This window comes from Anopheles nili, chromosome 3 (genome assembly GCF_943737925.1).
Source record: "Anopheles nili chromosome 3, idAnoNiliSN_F5_01, whole genome shotgun sequence".
Lineage (NCBI taxonomy): Eukaryota > Metazoa > Arthropoda > Insecta > Diptera > Culicidae > Anopheles > Anopheles nili.
In genome coordinates, this window is record NC_071292.1 from 51665016 (window position 1) to 51684639 (window position 19624).

The 19624-nt window shown below is 50.9% G+C and overlaps 1 protein-coding gene across 1 annotated transcript in view; it reads right to left on the reverse strand.

Moving 5' to 3' along the window:
* Positions 1-19624, reverse strand: part of LOC128725747 (glucose transporter type 1) — a 77957-nt gene that overhangs the window by 54149 nt on the left and 4184 nt on the right. Inside the window, exons 2-4 of the mRNA XM_053819514.1 lie at positions 5259-5408; positions 4749-4865; positions 1769-2000 (exon numbers count right to left, since the gene is read on the reverse strand). Of these exons, the coding sequence (XP_053675489.1) occupies positions 1769-2000; positions 4749-4865; positions 5259-5391 (482 nt within the window). The 5' untranslated portion in view covers positions 5392-5408. The remainder of the gene's footprint in view (positions 1-1768; positions 2001-4748; positions 4866-5258; positions 5409-19624) is intronic.

Below are 19624 nucleotides of genomic sequence, written 5' to 3' on the forward strand. Positions count from 1 at the left end.
AATCGATTTCCGTTCCGGGAAACAGATGCTGGGCACGTTTAGATGTGCCAAAGAGAGAGAAAGAGATAGTGAAACAGAGGCAGAACACGGGAAAGGCAATGGACGGAAATCGGCCAGAGACGTGACTGGCAAATGAAATCGAAATGGTCTGTTTGCAGGTTTTGGCCTCCGGATACTCATAAGCTGCCCTCGTTGGTCTGCCCTGCCTGCCTGGCCGCTTGTCGGGAGAACCTTTTCTCGTGATTATCACGCTTAAAGCACTCCGATTAGAAGCCGTCGAATTTAATTACTTTTTATTTACATTTGCTATAGCGCTTTCGTTAAGTCAACGTTGACACAGCAGAGGCGCGTTTGGATGGAAACAGGGAGAGTGAGAATGTTTCACCGCTGTAAGCAGAATTATGGCCCAACTAGCCCCACTTATACACGCTGAAAATCTGCCCTCAGTGTGGCTCATCTTTTTACACGTATCAAACAAATGATAAGGAAACAAAACGGGTAGAAATATAGTACAGTAATAACACCAATATGAACAGCAACAGCACAGTAACAGTAACGGAAAGTCAGCTAACAACGACATTCAACGCAAGACAGTGAAAGAAACCAAGTATACACATAGGCAACAGTGCCGCAGGACGTTTGCAGAACCGATAAATACAGAAAAAGAACGAAGGACGGGAGAAAAAAGATGCACAGGGACGTGGAGGTCAAAAAAAAACGTCCACGGTGAGTAACTAAACAGAGTGTGTAATAGAAACAGAGAGAAAGAGAGATAGAGCGATAGTCAAATTAAAATCCAGTTAAACAAAGGTGTACTTTTGCAGTAACCAAGTAACCGGATCATACAGCGTAAAGGAGAGAAAGAGAGAGAGAGTGAGAGTGAGAGAAACACATGACAGAAACGGCTACACATGATGTTAGCAAACGGGATGAAGCTTGAGTTCCTTGAGGGATGACAGGTGGATGGAAAATCAAAACAAAATCCGACAGAACAATGACAAGATGGCGGTCAAATGTCGTAGCCTGCTCGGTGTCAGCAGTTGCCACACTTGGTGATGAAATGGTGCCGGCAATCAGCTTATTGTCAGCGGCAAACGTGTCGCAAATGAAATGGAATTGGAATAACGAAACACGGATGTGTGCCCAAACGCTGCAGGTGCCATTGAATGTGCTGTGGCACGGCTGCGAATAGGCGTTGAAAGGTGAAACGTCACAGGCTTCCATCTCTAGCTCCCGTAGCGATGGCCAAAATGAGGTTTGTTTAGGGATAAATTTTGATCCACTTTCGTGGCAGCTAATTCCGGGAGTAGGCTCGCGTTTCTGGTGAACTATTTCGGCCGTGAAACAGTCAAACAGAGCAATGGCGAGATATAGAATGTCAGCTGTAGCTGCTAACCATGAAGGAGGTCGATGATTTTACGCTCCACAGGATGTTACGCTACATCATCGATCGGTGATGCGCTCAACCGAAACGTGATGCCGTAACAGCGAATAATGGAACTGGCGCTACTTCGCCAGCCACTATAGATATGCGATGTAACAAACAAACAGAAAAAGTGACTCAACACGACGAGAAAAATCACTTCTCGCCGCGATGCCGAAAACAATAAAGCCTTTAAAACACCGCACCGAAACTAAAACAAAAAAAAACATACCGAGCAGCCTGAAAGACGGTTAAAGCCGGTGAAGAGTGAAAACCCAACAAAAAAAAAGAAACTACCGGGAAAGCCCCGGCCCTAGCGGCACAAGGACCACCGGAAGTACTCACTCGATAAGCAATTGACGTAATGATTCCGCATCTTCCCCATCGCAGCGATCGCTCTTCCGTGAGCCGAGAGAACCGGTGCCGTCGCCTATGTACCGGGGCCGCTTAAGTCCACTGCCGGGCGAATGACGCGTCCCGGTTGACGAACGCCCATCGTCTACGCCACTGCTCCGTTGCGAATCGATCGACTGGGAACGGTAGACTGGCGGGCCGGCATGCCGGAAAGGAAGATACACTGTTAGGTTTCGGTTAGATTGTGTTAGAATAATGGCATCCAGTGCTGTGAAAGAATGGCAATGAGTGGGTGGGTGGCTGGGTGGGTGTGAGGATGGATCGGTGGAGGTCGGTAATTCCCTTGTCCTTCTAATCTCGGGCAGCAGGTGGCTAGCAACGGCGCGAGAGCGCCATTTTATAATGGTTTCGACATAAAAACAAAGCAGCTCTTGGACGGCAACGGACTCATGAGGATGAGGTCAATATGAGCTTAAGATTAAAACGAGCCAAAGCAAAATAGGAAAAAGAAAATAGAACAAACATGGAAAAGGAAAATCCCCTTACTCACACACGCAGAACGGAAGCCGTCCCCGTAAAAGCTCTAGCTCAAGATTAGAACAAACTTCCGACCGAACGAACGAACGAACGCGCGGGACAGCAAAAAGCAAAACGCGACCGGAACTGGTCGAAAAAGGCGGAATAAAAATCCCCATCCCGCAAGGTTGGCTCGGAAGGTTTGCTGCCATTCCGGTTCTAACGAAAAAGCTAAACGAGTACCGATTTCATAAAAGCGAATGGGCGCGGCACAAAACGCGTGAGCGCTCGACCATCTCGTAAAGTTGTTGACGCCATCGTAACAATAAAATCGAATGTGATAAGGGATCCTGGGCCACCTTTGTTCTCTCTCTCTCTCCTTCCGATCGATCCCCCGGATGGTTTGCCTCTAATCACCCGGTGAAGACATTTCAATTTACTTCATCGTTTGCGAGCGATGCGTTTTCCGAGACATTTCGGGCGAGTTCCGGATAATCCGCAGCCCATTTTCCGCAGCGAACCGTCCGGCATCGGGTGGGTTTGGGTTTCCAAATTTAAATTCCCGTTCCGGCCGATGTCGGGAACACGGGAAATAAATTCGCCATCGCTGCATGCCATCCCATGGGACCATTTTCGATTATCCTCCTCCCGATCGGATTGAGACAACGAAAAAGAAGGCAAAATGCTTTTCCTCTACGGGCAAGTGCACTTTAAAACCTCCCCCCAGTAGTGTGCCTTAAATTAAAACTGTCCCAGTGTTTACGGTTCAATTATCGTGTTACGGATATCGTGTAACGAAATGATAATGTTACGAATGCGGCAAAAATACGCTTTCCTTCTCTGAAACCGGCCCAGGGTCGTTGGAAGGCGGGATGATCGGGTTAGATTGGTCCCCCGGACGTATGGTATTAATGGAAAATCAACTTCACCAAACGACCGAAGCGACCTATTCTCGGGTTTGTGGAGCTTTTGCACCTGCTCCAGGGCAGAGTGCTCGCAATCCTACCATTGAAAGAGAAAGAGAGAGTGAGCTTAATTTCCGAGTGTTGCTTGCCACCCTTCCTGGGCGTGGGCTTCAGCTTCGGTTCCGTTCCATTTCCGTCAGATGTATCTTTCTCGAACCGTTCCGAATCGAAACGGCATCAGTTCCCACGAATTGCGAATTGCCATTCCTTCGAGCCCCAAGCTAGACCACGCCGTCAGCATTCAGGGCCACATTTCAGCACCATCAGGAGCATTTGATGAGCGAAGAAAAGTCCCTCCCCAGGAAGGACGTGAAGCGCTCGAGCGACGGAGGTTTTTCCCATTTCCCAGCAAGCGCGGCGCAGTTCAATAGGGCTCTAATCAATCTGCACATTCGATCCGATTACGAGCGCACGGCCGTGCGATACCGGAAAGCTGCTTACCCGTTCGAAGCCGGTTCGGTTCGTCCTTTGGCGCCCTTCGGCGCGAGCCCTTTGATGGGACCGCTCGAAGAACCGAAGCAAAAGGGAAAAGATCACGCGGGGAGAGAATTTTAATTTAAATTAGTTAACGGACTGCCAGCGTCCGACAATGAAATATTCAGAGCGAAATGCTTCCCTTTCAGGGGTCGAAGCAGTCGGGTCCTTTCTCTCCCTGGGGGTAGAACATCGATCGATCTTCGGTCGACATTCCGATCTCCTAACGGCTACTTTCGGCACACGGTCCTTCGAGGGTGTGGCATGTGCGAAAGGTTCTCAGGAGATGGTTTTCGTTCCCTGGGAATGCGGCCTTCATTGGCAGGAAGGAGCAAAATGAAAGAATTAAGCAGGATCCCGGCCGGAGCGACGGTTCATTACATTCGTGCTGATGTATTCCACTTTCGGATTCGCTTCGACAGCAAGGAGCAGTCGGTGCTCGATGGTGAAGCAGCAGGATGTGTGTGCTATCGCACCTTCTGGCTCGTTTTCATCCAGATTTTCCGGCTACCGGTGGTTCTAAAATGGAAATAGAGACATACCCTGGGCCAGGTTCATCGTCATTCCTGCGAAGAAAAGGGCTCTTCTTCGTTTCGGTCGGGTCTTCTGAGGGGAAACAGTCTTCTACCTTGACCAACTGGACCTAACTGGTGGTGGAATCGATTTTTATCACACCCGGATTCTCACACCGGACTTAATAAATTTCAATTCGATCGACTTCGACCCACACAGGGAGGAGATGCCGCTTGATGAATACTTCTGCCCAAGCCCTAACACAGGAAGGTTTCAATCAAATCCAGGAAACACACCTTCGAATACCACAGCCACATGCAGCCCTATTGGCCCCGTTTGCCCTCCTTAGAAGCCCTTGGCGGGGAATGTGATGAAATAAATAATCGAAACCAAACACGGGAACACCCGGCCCGGGGGAGTTGATTGGAGAGTGCGGGAGGATAGAGCTCGTTTGCTCGTTATCGAGCCCGATAACGAGAGCAAGAGCCCGCTTGCTTACTTACCGTCCGGGCGTACTCGAACTGGAGGTGAGGTCAGCTTGAGCGTTGATGACAGGGCCTGTGAATCCAGGGGCCCACTAAAGACATAATCATACGTTGCTTCCTGGCCCAATGTCGATACTGGCGGGATCGTACCGAGGCATGAAAGAAAGAAAACGATTGATTAGCATCGGGAGCGGCTCGGCCGCTCGGATCTACTTACGTGCGGGCGACAAACGAAACACTCATTAAGCGCAAATAAAGTGGAACAAATCACCGAAACCATATTCAACGCAACACAATAAACGAATGATTGAGCAAATGTCAAGCGCACTAAGGCAGGCGTTGGAAAAGGAGCTCGGTTGCTAGGGACAACGGAAAGGAACGGAAGGACAACCGAAAGCAACGAAAAAAAAAAGTAATACAAATCGCCGCGTAAACGAAAGCCAAAATCGGATCGGATCTAATCAATCAAGCGGCCGCGTTCGTTGGGTGGCAGTTGCATATTCGCTCCTGAACACCTTAGACACCAACCTGGATACACGGATAGCGGCTGCAGCACTTGGGTCGATCTCAACGGCGGTGGTAATGGTGGCAGTTGAGGCTCGGGGCCGTTCGAAATGGAAGACGGAGGAGAGATCATCGAAGGGTCGCCGTTTGTCGCCATAACATGGAGACGGCCGGCTGTCGGTTTTTACGAGTATCCATATCCGCATATGTGTGTGTATGTGTGTGAATGGGTTTGTGTATGTGCGTCGACCACAGGACGTTCGAAGCATAACGCGCCAGTTGCGGTTGTTAGACAGATGTTAGTAGGCAGTGCAGAAGATGCGAGAAAGAGAACAAATGAAACGTTACGTTAGCAAAGGATTTTGCGCGCTCACTGGCAAAAGGTCACTGGGAAGCGATACTCATTTATTTTTATACCACTACACGTGTTACGATACCGTCGTTTGGCGGGCGTGTAAAACCATTATTAGGTGTACCGGTGACGGTCGTCACTCGATCATACGCTCAAGAGCGATCCAATCCCACGGAAACGACCGAAAAAGGGCCCGATTTTCAGCCAGGCTGCCAGTTCGTCGAGCCGGATCGTAACTCGTCACGAAAACGACGCGCGTAAGGTAAGCCCTAACCCTTCGGTAAATATATATAAATGTATTGTGTACATACGAACACGGAGTCATTTCGGCGGTCTAACTCCCCAACCCGGGGTCATAAAGGCAGTAATAAACCAAATAAATATCTTACCAGCGAAAGGAAAACGTGAACCATCCCTTGTACGAAGCCGAGCGACCGCACGAAAGAAGTCTCCGTAACCCTGGACGCTCGCGGTCCGTGTTTTGGCGGCACAATTGGACTTAGTTCCGCTGTCTGCCCACTTCCGAGTATCATCACGGACACGCGCCCGTTGGGTAAAGCTTTTGTTTCGGTTTCGCACTCATTTTGCTTCGTTTCCCCCTCCCCCCCGCATACGAGGTGCCCCACTAATATGCTACCGGCTTCCTGTTCCTGTTTCCGCTTCCTTCCGGAGGCGGTTTTCTCTGTATCGTCTTCCGGCGCGGCACGATTGAGGAACTGCTGGCCCAGGAACGTTTTGATGAAGCTCAAACCCTCGGACACGGTTGGTCCGGTGAATCTCAGGCCAAAGAAATGGTGCCACCACCACGAGCGTCCTGCTAGGCGCTAGGTTTGCATACCTTGGCCAACCTCACACCGACCAACCACAAGGACCCACTGCCGTGAATCCTTCGAGTGGCCACAAAGAAACTGTCGTCCTGAGAGGTGAAGGCACGCAAAAGAACGAGTAGGGGCACGCCCCTGTGAGGGGGGGATGGGGGGCGAAACTTCCTCCGGCATGCGCTGCGTGTGCCCGTGTATGCAAATAATGCCTCCCACCGAAAGAACGGCGGACAAAGAAGCGAAGAACTTTGGCCGCTCTTGTGGTGTGAGCATTATTTCCTGCTGCAGGTGCTGGATGGATTCGACTACGGACCATACGTGATGCGAGCTTGCTCGTTGCTGCTTCATCATCCACCGTGGCGGCGTACGAGGACCATTCAGATCCGGTCTCTCTTTTACACACACACGCCCCCACAAACAAGCCACACATTCTCATTGGCAGCGGCATATTCGAGCATTCCACAGCGGCACCGGAATGGAAAACGTGAATAAGTAAATATGCACGATCTAAATAATATTTCACGGCTGGTTGCCTCGAGCGCGCGGGTGTGCGGACACACGTACACGATTGCCCCCCCCCCTCCCCCCTTCCTGTCCTTTTCCTCTAAAGGCTCTCGGTTCGGTTACATCCTGCGAGGACGACCGAGCGGTGCATGATCCGCAACCAAGCGCCTTCCCCATGAGTGCGCAGCTGACGTGCTTGAGCGAGCGTGATGGCCAGGAAAGCGTGAGGGAGATGCTCCATAGGGGCAAAGGGGGGGGGGGATGAGGATCCTGATCCCCTTTCCTTCGTGCCCTGCCCTGCCTTTACCGACCGGTGGAACCGCAAACGAAGGCGGCTCGTTAGGTGCACACGGATGATGAGCATCCCGTTGGGGAATTGGGCTCGGTTGCAAGTCAGCAACTAGGCAACGGCCTTACTGGGTGGCAGAGAGGAGGGGTCTGGGTGGGAAACCGGGGAAGGGTCTGAGAGATGGAAGGATATACATTTTTACCCAACAGAAAGTATTTTGCTGTGGCCCTCTTTTGTGTCGAATCAGTAGTTTATGAAATTATGGTTTCTGCGATAATCTTTGAACCGGGTGCGTCTCGGTTCCTCTCTCTCTCTCTCTCTCTCGCTCTCGCGCACTCTCTGTCTCTTTCACCCTCCGACTGGTCTCGGTACAATATGGCCACTTTTGGGGAGCACCCAGCAAACGAGCCAACGAGTCGGCTCGAGGCGAAACGAATTAGTTTACCGGAAGATTGTGCGAACTTGCTGCGATTGCTGACCCGATTGAGTGAACCGTTGATTCATGCGTGATGTGGGTGGATGGGTGGGTTTGGCAAAGGCATGAACGTTCCATCACACACGACGCGCGCACACACAAAAAGGACGAAGGCTCACGACCGAGGGTAAGCGCCGAGACGGAACGGAATCAATTGTTATGAATGATGAGTCGAGCCGGGCAGGATCTGCAATCTGCGCTAATAGCCAGCCTGTGGATGCCGTCGAGAGGACTCGGCTGTGCGTCTCAAGGCATCGGAAGCACGCCTCGTCGTCTGGAGGATTGTAATAATCGCAAACGACAACGACCGCAGCCAGCCAGCTGCTTGTGAGCAGGACATCGCCACGTTATCCTAGCAATTGAGCGATAAGCTACGAGATAACGCATCCTTGTGCTCGAATAGGCAAAGGGCAAATCCTTGTTGGCTGCTGTTGATGTGCTGTGAGCACCGATAGGATGGGTGGCTTTAAATCGTGCTTGCTTGGCTGCGTCTTTTGCGACTTCTGACTTTCTTTGACTTGCTTTGATTGGCATGTGAACTTTCCGAGTCGGGAGAAGAACGAAGGAAAGAAATATTTCCCCACCGGAATGCTACCGCGCGTCATTTTAATAACGCATATTACAATAGCGTGCTCCACCCACTGCCGGTGTTCAAAGGATTGTGGTTGCTGGTGCCGATCGGTCGAACACTCTCTCGGCAGGTAGCCAGGTGGTAGCTTTCAAACACCACACCGGCATTCCTGTGAAAGCAACAATTCCCTTCGCACGCAAGGAATGCACCAGCAGGGAGACGGGCGATTCCTTCCGTTTCGTGTAAGTGCCATTATTTGCCATTACTTTCCCCTCTGTCAAGTGGAGGAGGGAGTGGGCTCCATCCGCACCGTTGCACACACTCGAGTTGGGTTGGGTTTTTTTAACCTCCCAAACCGGAAGTGGGCACGGGGCAAGCAATCACAGTCAGAAACGCACACTAACTGCCACTTTCAATTGCGTTTTACAAGCCAATCGCAGTCGCTTTTCTCTCTCCCCGAGGGCGGCGGAATTCTGGCAACGTTTCAAAGGCATTCATTTGAATTGTTTTGCGAAAATTGCCCACCCACTTTCCAGCAGGGGGTAGCGGATTGGTGGAAAATTGGATTCGGACGTCGGGACAGCCATTTTTCTCCCCTATTCAGCTGTTAGCAAGCGTGCAAGCGATGGAGTAGCGCTCACGCTAGAGAGCTACACACACACCCACACACAGACAAAGGCCTTCGAGACCTCGGGCACAAAGCAATAAAATGCGTGCCTGAAAAAGCCAAGCGTCGGGTGGAATTTTCAGTTCGTTTGTTGTGGAAATGGGTCCAGTCTCGCACTCTCGCTCACCCACCCACCCATGGAGGGTGAAAATGTAAATTAATCTACCACACCACACGCAAACCCAGACCCGAGAGCTTGTGTGGAGGTCCTTAAGAAAACTCATAAAGACTCAATAATCCATCAAGTGAGGAGTGGGCGTGACGTGTTGCGTCCAGCAGGCCTGGAATTGGTAGCAATCAGCCACGGTGATTGTTCTTGTAACAACGGGATTCTTTGCCGGGCGAACGCAAACAACAAGGAAAAACGGTCCCTTGCCCGAGGCGGGGTTTACGTGGCCCTTTTCCTTGGGTTTGGGTTTGTTTTTGGCTTTTGGTTTTTCTCCATGTTTTTCCACCGTCGGCCGCCGTCCAGTCGCGTTTTCCAAATGCGCCCCAAACCCATCGGACGGGCGACGAATCGATAATTTATGAGCCAAATCTAGGTTAACTTTTGTTTTCCACGAAAACTCATTTAAAAGTTGCCCTTTCCCTTCATCGATCATCCCCCCTTAGTGGGGACTCGCTTTATGGGATGCATGTGTGTTAGTGTGTGAGTGAATGTGAAGCCATTCCTTCGACCTCGCGCCTGGGGGCCGAAGTTCCTTGGGAAAGGACGCAATGCAACCCTTTCTTAAACGGATGGGCAATTGTGGCAAATCGTCGTCCTTCGTCCTGCAGGAATGGAACCGTCGCCCCACCGTTCGATTGCTCGGTAAACAGTACCGGAAAAAAAACGTTAGAAAGAGACAGACAAAAAAAGTGAGAGCGCGTGAGCGAGACTTTTGGCGTGAGGCAGGTCAGCGATGGCATCATAAATTGAGCGTTTTTAAAGCACTCGGAGGAATTTGTCCTGGTTGCCAAATAATAACACATAAATATAGAATGTGCACGCGCGCGCGCGCCCGTAGTCTGGAAACCCAAACCCATTATGATTTTCTGCCAGCGTTCGTTTCGCTCACCGTGCTTCCGTGTCCTTCGCAACGGCTACACAAACCCGGTTTCGTCGCAAACCCGGTCGCAAGTTTTATTACTGCTAAGCGGGTCTTTTTTTTTCTGGTTGGTTTGGGACAAAGCTGCTTCAAAAGCGCTGCCACGCTGTGCAAAAGGATTCGTCGTGTGGGCAAAAGGTAAGCGCGCGTTCCAGCTGCAGCGGTCGGAGACGAAAAATACATCCCAAATGTCATAAATATTATGGCTGCCGAAGCTGCGGACAGACGGACGGGATGGTGCCGCAGGGATGGGAACTCCACATCCTGCCACCCGTCTCGACCACGGTGACATTGACTGGCTGGTTCTGGCTGGCGACGTCTGAGAAATATGTTTTCAGGACATTCATGGAATAGCGCACAACCCGGAGGCGCCGTTTGGAGGTCGGAAAATGTCGGAACCCCTTCGTCATCCTCTGCCAGGAGCCCACGGGCCAGCATCGCACCGAGTGATCAGCATTCCGGATGTGCACAATAAAACATACATACATTTATAACGACCCTTCAGAAAGCCATTAAGGACATTAAATGGAAATAAACTGTTGGACACCTCATAAATCACGACCTAGCACAGTAATGAACGGAAAACCGAGCAACCCGGGTGAACCGAGAGCCCGAGACCGTGCTATTTTGGGTGGGCCATTTAAATGCAACCATGGCAACCGATGCGAGCAGCGTGGCAGTGATGGTTGATGCGCGCGCGCTCGGGCATTGCTTCACGAACTAATGATCCTTCCGCAGCCCGAAAAAGGGGTTGAACCGGAACCGATGGTGCTGGGAGTTATGGGTTTTCATCGACGATTGTGCGTTCCCATGGCAACGGGTGCGTCTTGGGTGGTTTGGGTTTTCCGGTGAAAGTTTCCTCTTGCCAAACACTTTTTGGGTGTCGCTTGTCGGAAGGAAAAGCTGCCGTTTTGTGATAAACCAATGCCGTTTTCTGTTCAGCATCTTTTATTAAGACTGAAAGAAGGACGACCAAAATTCCAACGATAATTGTGTCTAATAAATCTGCTACAATCTTTTGACGGCACAAAACACATTCGTTAAACGGAATGTAAGCCTCGATCGATGAGCAAATGGCAGCAACGGCGACGAGAGCAAGCTATTTGTCGGTATAAATCACAAAAAACCCTTCAAATCGGTCGAATGATGCATTCCGGAATCAGCACGATATATTTACATTGCCGCGCTGCATTCCTTCCGAAGCGGCTCGAAGAGATTAACTGTTTACACTACTTTTCACCCATCAATCAAGCTCCTTTCGTCGTCGCATGGCACGATGGGAGCCGTTTTCTCGATGTGGACCCATTGTTCCTTTTTCTTGTGAGCCCATTTCAAACGACCACGTACAAGGCACCAGGCGCCTCCATTTACCGGTCGCTTTGGTTTTGGAGCGCTTTGGCACATAAATAATGTATCGCAAAGGATAAGCAGCGATGGGCGCACGGTGTCGACGTCGAGTTGTCGCACTGTCCGAACCCCATTGTCCAATCGTGAACGGATCAGGCAAGGGAGATGGAACAAGCAAACAGTACGGCCAGCTGGCCACAAAGCTCAGACGAGCGACGAGCGTCCAACTGATAAAGTGATAAATGATTCATAAATTTCCTCCATGAGCCGGGGTTGCCCGAACGAAACTTTCCGATGCCCTTTGATGGTCCGATGCTAAAAAGGGATACGTGCGTGTGCTCGCGCGCGCGCGCGCTCCCCTTCACAGCTCACCACCCCCATTTATCGTGCATTATTATATCCGAACCGAACTTATGCTCGTTCGATTCGGTGCTCGGGAGCTTATTTGTGACCGCTTTTCACCTCCGGCCGGGTTTCGGGAAAGAAGAACAAACCCTCCCCATTTCACATATGCCACAAGGCAGGAGAAGGCCACAAAGAGGTCAATATGTTGCAAACAATGCAACGCACGCCCGCCCGCCACCCCATCACGCGGGGACGGCTCGAACGAGGTTAACAACAGTTGCGCCACCTTCTTTGATTGATAGCGTGGGAATCCTCACACCATCGCAGGGAACGGCTCCAAAGGGAACGGCTCCACGTAGGCTTACGCACGCACCCGGCTCTCGTGGTCGGGCAAGGGCCCAAGCCTCACACGCCAACTGTGACCTTTTGTGGGGTGTTTTGGTGTTACTGCCCTGACGGTGGTGCTGCTGCTGCTGCTGCTCGATGATTGATAGCACTGATTGAAACGCATAGCACTCCCACTCCCGCAGGAGTTCGACCGCGTGAACGCAGCTCCAAAATGGATAAAAGGTAATCATTCACTCACGTGCCATTAGGGGGGCGGTTGTGCTGGTGCCTTACATGTCCCTATTGGGCACCGAACGATTGGCACCAACCAGCCGGGCACCGTTCACTCCTGCACCAGGTGAAGAGCTCATTTTCCCATTACCGCACTCGATCGAGAGGGTGAGCAAAAAGAAAAATATAAGCTAAACGAGGATGATGACGGAACCGAAGGGTTTCGAGGGCAGCGTAGTGCCTTGGCAAATGTGTAACGGTAACGAGCCCCGACGACCAACAGGACGACGACGAAGGACGGTCCTTCACGCACAGTGCCATCGCTGTTCGCGTGCCGAGTGACAGTCAAATTAACGAACGTCGGATGTGTGTCTATCGATACGATTATTATTTGTGATCGTGCCTGTCCGGTGCCGGGGTGGCATCATTTATCAAAACCCAATATTGGCCCACGCGCGCCACACTGCTTTTTCCGAGACCGGGCTTTGCCGAAACTCCAGTTCCAATCGGATCGAACTGGGTGGAAATGGTGCTGGGAAATGACAAGAAATCACTCAATTATGCTTTCGGGGTGGGTACGTTCACACACACACACACACACACAGGAGCACACAGAGGTACTCATGCACTAGAAAAGCCGCCGAAATAAATGATCTGCACCGAGTGATTGAAAGGTGTGTGACGTGATAGTGGGGAAGTATCACTTGCCCGTGAGCCGACCTGGTGGTTGGTGCTTACTTTTATGCAGCACCGCCCTTGTTTTTGAGCACCGGAACCGGAAGCCAGATCGAAAGCTGATAGCGCAAACGCGACCGCGCAGTAAAAACCTGCCAATATAAATGATCGCTTCATCGGGCCGGTTTTCCATCCCACGCGCCTGAGAGTGACACACTGAAGGGTGTCCTCCTTCCATTATGGAAGCGGAAGGAACCACCCGAACAAGATAAATGATGCGCCACCGGTCGAGAGGTTCGCTCATTTGTTCCCGCTGATGGGAGCGACACACTCCCGGCGATCATTTGTTATTGCATAATTTATAATTTCGTCCCAAAACGGTGCTCGCTCGGTGGAAGTTCGCTTTTATCTGCCAAAGAAAAGGGTGGAAGCAGAAGGTTTACCCGGCTTTTGATTTGATTCATGGCATTTAAGCTCGCTGTGTGCTTTTCGCCTTGCCGCGCGCTTCCGGAAAGGGATAACTCCATTACGGCAGCTCTGTACACTCACCAAAAATCAGTTCCCCAACTACACACCGGAAGCCGGAACGATGCTGGACAAGTTCTCTCTCCCTCTCTTTCTCTCGGTTCCAGCTCAATGCTGCTGGTAAGGAAAACCCGCATGGTTCGAGCTTTTCCCGTACCGATCCCAGGTGGTCGATGGACGCCAGAGCTCACCGGCACCCGGTACTCCGGGATTGGGCGCGTTGGGGCGGAAAATGAGATTTTGAATTTTTCAACATCCTCACCCCGACGATCCTGGCGACGGTTTCGGGGCGTCGTTTGGTGGTGCGTTAGTTTTTACTGGCGTTACCATCATCGCCTCCGAGCGCCGTTCATCATCGCAAAGTGAGCATAGAAGATGGCGATCCCAAGGGCGAACGAGATTGATAAGCTTTGAAGTGGAGTGTGCGGATTTAAAGTGTAAAGTTTCAAGTCGCCAATTCACCAACCCACTGGAGCTCTGAGTGAATGCGTGGTGGTGTGTTTTTCATGTCGTTTTCTATCCTTTAAGGGAAACAGCCCTAATTCCTGGTACTTATCAACGCGTAGTTAGTTCATCGCGCATTGACATCCTTTCTTCCCACGGGAACGTTGGGCTACAGCTTCCGGAAGCGGAAAGACGACGAAAGCCCACCGACGAGGAGCGACAAACGGGGGAAGGTTTTTATAGCTTTATGAATTATTTGCAAGTATTTTGTTTACGATCCGCACCCAACCCGCCGTTTTGTGTCCCCCGGAACGTGATCCCTTTTTCCCGGGGGCACCCTTTCAGGGGTTCACGGTGTGGCATTTCAACCATCTGCCCCAAAAATGACGCCCAAAGTGGCATCAACGTGGCAATCGTCGCTGCCGCATCCGGTGGAGCGCTGACTTTGGTGGTGAAAATCCTCGAAACCCTTCCGGACGCGTGGGTGTTACCGACGGGGTAACGGACGGGAACGCAGGTCCTTCGGGTGATGAAACCTGATGGAAACCTCCTGCGACAGCCGGCGGACGGCGAGCGGTGGCATGAATAATTTAGTTTTAAAACAGTTGTCAACAAGGGCTTAAATATTGGATGATGGAGTTTTTCGGTGCCTGCCGTAGTTGCGAGATGGCTCGTACAGGCTCGTGGGCGTTCTCTCGCGTGGTTCTATTCCGTCGAGGCGTTTTCTGTTCTAAGCCGGAAGTGGTGAACAGAGAGGCAATGAAAGCGAAATAGAGAAAGAGAGATATAGGGAGAGGGAGAAGTGATCCTCAAAATTTTCCCCATTAAAACCGATTGGCAAAACCAAGCATGTGAGCCATTTTGAGAAAAGCCTCTCAAGAGCTTGTGTGAAGCTTCCGGACGTAATGATGTGTGTGAAATTGTCAAAAAACAAAAAGGAATGCTTTTTAAACTCTTGCGCCTAGTATCATCGGTCCGTTTGATGCAAAGAGCGTTTCATTGTGGCGTGGAGCATACTTTTCACTTCACGCAGGCATCGAAAATAGATCACTAATGCTGCAGAAACGAAAAATGCAGTGGAAAGCACGGCACTCGGAAGCAGTGCGCTTGAACGTGCTTTCAAATAGTGCTGCATCCGAGCAGTGCATTTCGTTAACATATTCAAATGTGTTAAACGCGCGAGCGCATCCACTTGCGAGCTCGAGGAAAAAAAACCCCCTCGTTCGGTTGCATGTTTTCCATCCATTATCGAAAGTACTTTGTAATGAGAAATGGAAAACGCGAAACGCAGTACACCGTGTGCAGTATAATGGCTGCAGCTTGGCAGCTCGTCCTAACGTCACGCATAACCAGCACAAAATAAACACAGAATCATTTCCCCCAACCTGCTAGTGGGCTGCTTGTGTGGAACGGCAGCAAAACAACACCACGACAAGCTCGGAAAAACCAGCTCCGCAACAACACAACAGAACATATAATGACATCCACCGTTGAGGGGACGGATTCAGTTGCGAGACGAAATAAAAACGCACCCAAAACATCCACACTCGCGGCACAATGGTCTTCCGGTCCCAGTCCCAGTGGGCTCTTGGCAGCAGCGAAACGTCGGTAAAAGCGCTTCGGAAATGTGCCACACGCTACAATAAACAGATCGGCAGATAGCGATCGTTAGAGCTCCCCCGCGAACAAGGACACGGCCACCAGGACATCTCGCACGAGACGTAGTTAAATTTGAACATTGGTTTTCCGGCGTGTAAAATGTATTTCTGTCTTTTTTTCTGTTTCTTCTCATTTTCTTCCCACACTCCACGTCCCGTTTCATTTTGGCACAGAGTAACGCCGTTTTGCTGGATTGGGTATGATTTTTTCTTCTCGTCACTCTCCGTGCATGTGTACAAACAACCGGTGAACGTGTAAATTGAAATGTGAAACTTGGAAATTGCAACCCACCGAAGCGGTGACATCGAGTGGCGCGTTCTCATGAAGCACTCCGGCGACATCGGGTGATAAAACGACGCCCGGATGTAATTGGGAATTGCCAACTTTACAACACAACTATCAATTTCCCAGCCCACCTACACCCGCCGCATGGGTGACGCACATTCGTAGGCACACCATAAGTAGCGTATTATGGTGTCAGTTTAACCGTTCGGAAAAGGCCAAACGCCCGAGGTCAGAGGCTCTCTGACTGAGTCGTTTACGTGATGTGTTTTACGACGTTACTCTGACGAACATCGAACCTCAGTTGATGGTTGGTAGAAATAAATGCAAACATACGCTTTTCGTTCGCTCGAAAAGTCCTCCCAGAAACAGTTCATCGGCGTGGGACGTTTGTGTTTTAAATACATTTTCTTGCACTGTTGCTTGTCAATAGTACTCTCTCTCTCACTCTTTTTGAGCTGTCCTTATTCCGTCTGAGCTCTAACGGTTGCTTGCAATCCCATCTTGAGGCCAATCCGGTACTGCTGTTCTTCCACCATCACCGCAAGGCCACGAGAAGCAATGGCATTTTCAATCAAAATATGAAAAACAACGGTACGCTTAGATGGAGATAAAACAAAGCCCCCGCATCGCAACAGCGCAGCGCCTGCTATTATTTCCACGAGCGATCCCTCCGCGAGCTTAGCTCGACATGCGAAATGATTTCCAAAAAGCGATACGTGACGCGTCCAAGCAACCGCAGGCTCACACCGGGGGGAGAAACGCTGTAACGAACATTTTGTTTATGTTTTCAATTTCTGTTCCATTCTCGGTCGAACCCTCACTCAAATGATACGCCTCCTTCATCAGCCATCCTCGCTCTCTCTCTCTCTCTCTCCCGGGGAACTCCATTTTACAATTCCACCCCCTCACTTCCATCGAAAGCCACAAACAGGGCACACGGCGAATGGATTGGAATAGAATAGGGGCTAGAATGAGAAGAGGAAGAAGAAGTAGAGCAAAAAAAAACCCATCATGCGACCGAATGGCCTTCAGACACACCAACCTACGATTGTGTGCCCCCGGGTTTTTTTTTGCTACATCATTGGATTTTATTATCCGACAGCCTCGGCAAGAGGTTCGGTTCCCGCGAGGTTCCCTCCCAACCAAACGCTTCGTGACGAGACGCAGTTAGCAAAAGCTTGCTCCAGCTCTCAGCCCCCGCGGAAAATTGGAAAACCTCGATTGCGTCGTCTGATGAGGGAATTCCGAAAGTGCAACCGGGGACTACCAGTCAGCATCTTCCACTGCCAGGCGCGCACACACACACACACCAACACACACACGTGCGCAGATGGGTGCCCATCGTGGTTTGAACCGATTGCGAAAGGTTCGATTTATTTGGCTCTCGGTTTGGCATCCAAAAGCTCCCGGGAAATTATATGGACCGGCCGGACTCGGTGGAAACCACCGTTCCAAAGCGAACTGAGGTCGCTGGAAATAAAGCCCCCGCTGGTTTCCCTCCCCCCACCCCCCGGGGGCGTAGAGTGGAAGCGACAGTGAAACCTGCAAACTGAAAACTTGTTTCCAAATGGTTGCTTCTTGTCTTACGCCATCAGACGTTACGCCATCCTTCAGGCGCCGTTTGCCCGTGGGCGAGAGCCGTGTGCTTCCTCGACTTCACCCCACACACCGCTCACTTCGAAACACGCAAGGAGTCAAGCTGCGGGGTCCTTTTTTTTTATTCCTCCATACCAGTGCGGAAGTTGTCGGTGAATTCTCCAAGGACGGCAGTGGCCTACGGATCGGGGCAGAATGAGGACGACAAGGATGCGACAAGGAGCGCTGAACGGGGTTGACGTTGGAAAATTGAAATCGACTGGGGCCTTCCCTCGATTGTCGAACTTGATTACTGTTCCGACGTTGGATTTGCTAGCACGCCGGCTGCCGACGGCACCCTTTCGCGTCGTTTTCCGCCCGATTTCATCGCTCGTCCCGGCGATGCACGGTGTGCGCGATAAAATTGATAAGATATGTTATACTGTCGGGTTTTATTGGCATTATGCACCGGCGTTGGTGTCGTCGGGAGGCGGATTAGTGGCCCACCGACGAAGGACGCACGGAAGAGATAGAATGGGGTGCTTTTGTGTGCCACCACCGACGGGTGAACCTCGACAATGGTAAATGGCTAAACAGGCACCCCGTTCGTGCCCGGTTGGAGATAAATAATTAAATGAACGCTCACCCGAACGTCACTCGGTGCGGTTCGCGCTCGTGCTCGATTGAAGTCTCGAGAGAAAGATTTAATTATGATAAGTGGCAGGTCTGGTGCGAGAGCCTCGCTTGAGGATTATCGCGCCCGGTGGTTGTGCTATCGATGGGTTAACTTCACGAGCTGTAAGGTTCCTGTGCCAAAATGTGCCCGGACGATGGGCCGCCATTTCCGTACAGTTTCGTACGTAAATTGGGTTTCGCTTACTTTAAATGCTAACTCAATTATCTCGGAACCTAGGCGGAGTTCTAGTGGAGTTGCATAATTATTAAAGTGTGACGTACACACGGACAATCGTGCGTGTGTGTGTGTGTGCATGCTGGTCGGTGACCAAAGCAACCCCGAAATATGCTCCCTCTCCCATAATGCGGCCAACCAGACCGATTCGAAACGTCATTAATAGGAATTGAATTAAACTCAACCACCTTCGGATTTGATTCAATTACACTTTAGATCTGAATTGGTACTCGAGTCTTCGTTGGTGGGCGTTTTTTTTTCCGCTGCCTCCCACATCCGTACCGATAAATTAATTTGCCTCTTGATTCGCGAGGAAGAAATCACCGCTCGAGTATAAAATATTCACGCACCAATGAGAAGGAGTCCGTTTCCCGGGTAGGTTTTCAACTACTTCACGAAACACTCGAAGCACCGAGCGCACAACACGTCAACGAAGCGTGACCTGTAAAGTGCTCCTTAAATCGGCCCAACGATCGCCGGACAGCAAGTGCGGTGCACGGGAGTTTTACGATGGAAACTATGGAAGAGAAAAACCTCGACGCTCCACCAAAGCCACCCATAATCGAGACCGATTGCGCCAACTCGCGGCTCATTGAGATATATATATTAGCAATTCAAAACGAAGTATCCGCAACGGAACTCGCGATTGAACGTGGAGGCCCGCTCGCGCAAGGATCTGTGTCCTTGATGAGGGCCGCTCGAGAAAACCACGCCTTAAGGAAGAGTTTGTATAATGAAGGGTCGAAGCGATGGAAAACGAGCCAACGATAAATAGGTACGATTGCTGACGTGCACGGGAACAAAGCCGTTGCGCGAGGTTGTCTCTCAGAACGCGCCATTTTCCGCGTGCGAGAGAGAGAGAGGGCGCCAAAAAGGACACCGAAAAAGGACACCGAGGCCACTCGCATTAAGCCACCTACCCCCGTCGGTGAAGGTGGACTGCTGGAAGAAATATAACAACAATCCGATGATTAATTCGTCCCGTAAGTACAGTTTAAGTCGGTAATTATGTGCTAATGTAGGTTTTCCGCTCATTCCCGTTGGCCGGGTTGGTGGCCACACGGGCTCATATGCTCGGCGCAGCTTAGCGGCCGAAACCGAAACGATCCAATTTGGTTCTCTACAAACACACACACACACAGACACAATCAGCCCCCAACAGTGGCCAGCTCCCGGGACGATTCTCCGCATTCCGGAACGGCGATGAATTTAGATTAGTGAGCGAAATGAGCAAGCAAACGAAGTACGAAGCCGACAAATGGCCCAAACAAGGGGGGCCGTCCCTCTTTCCCAGGCAGAC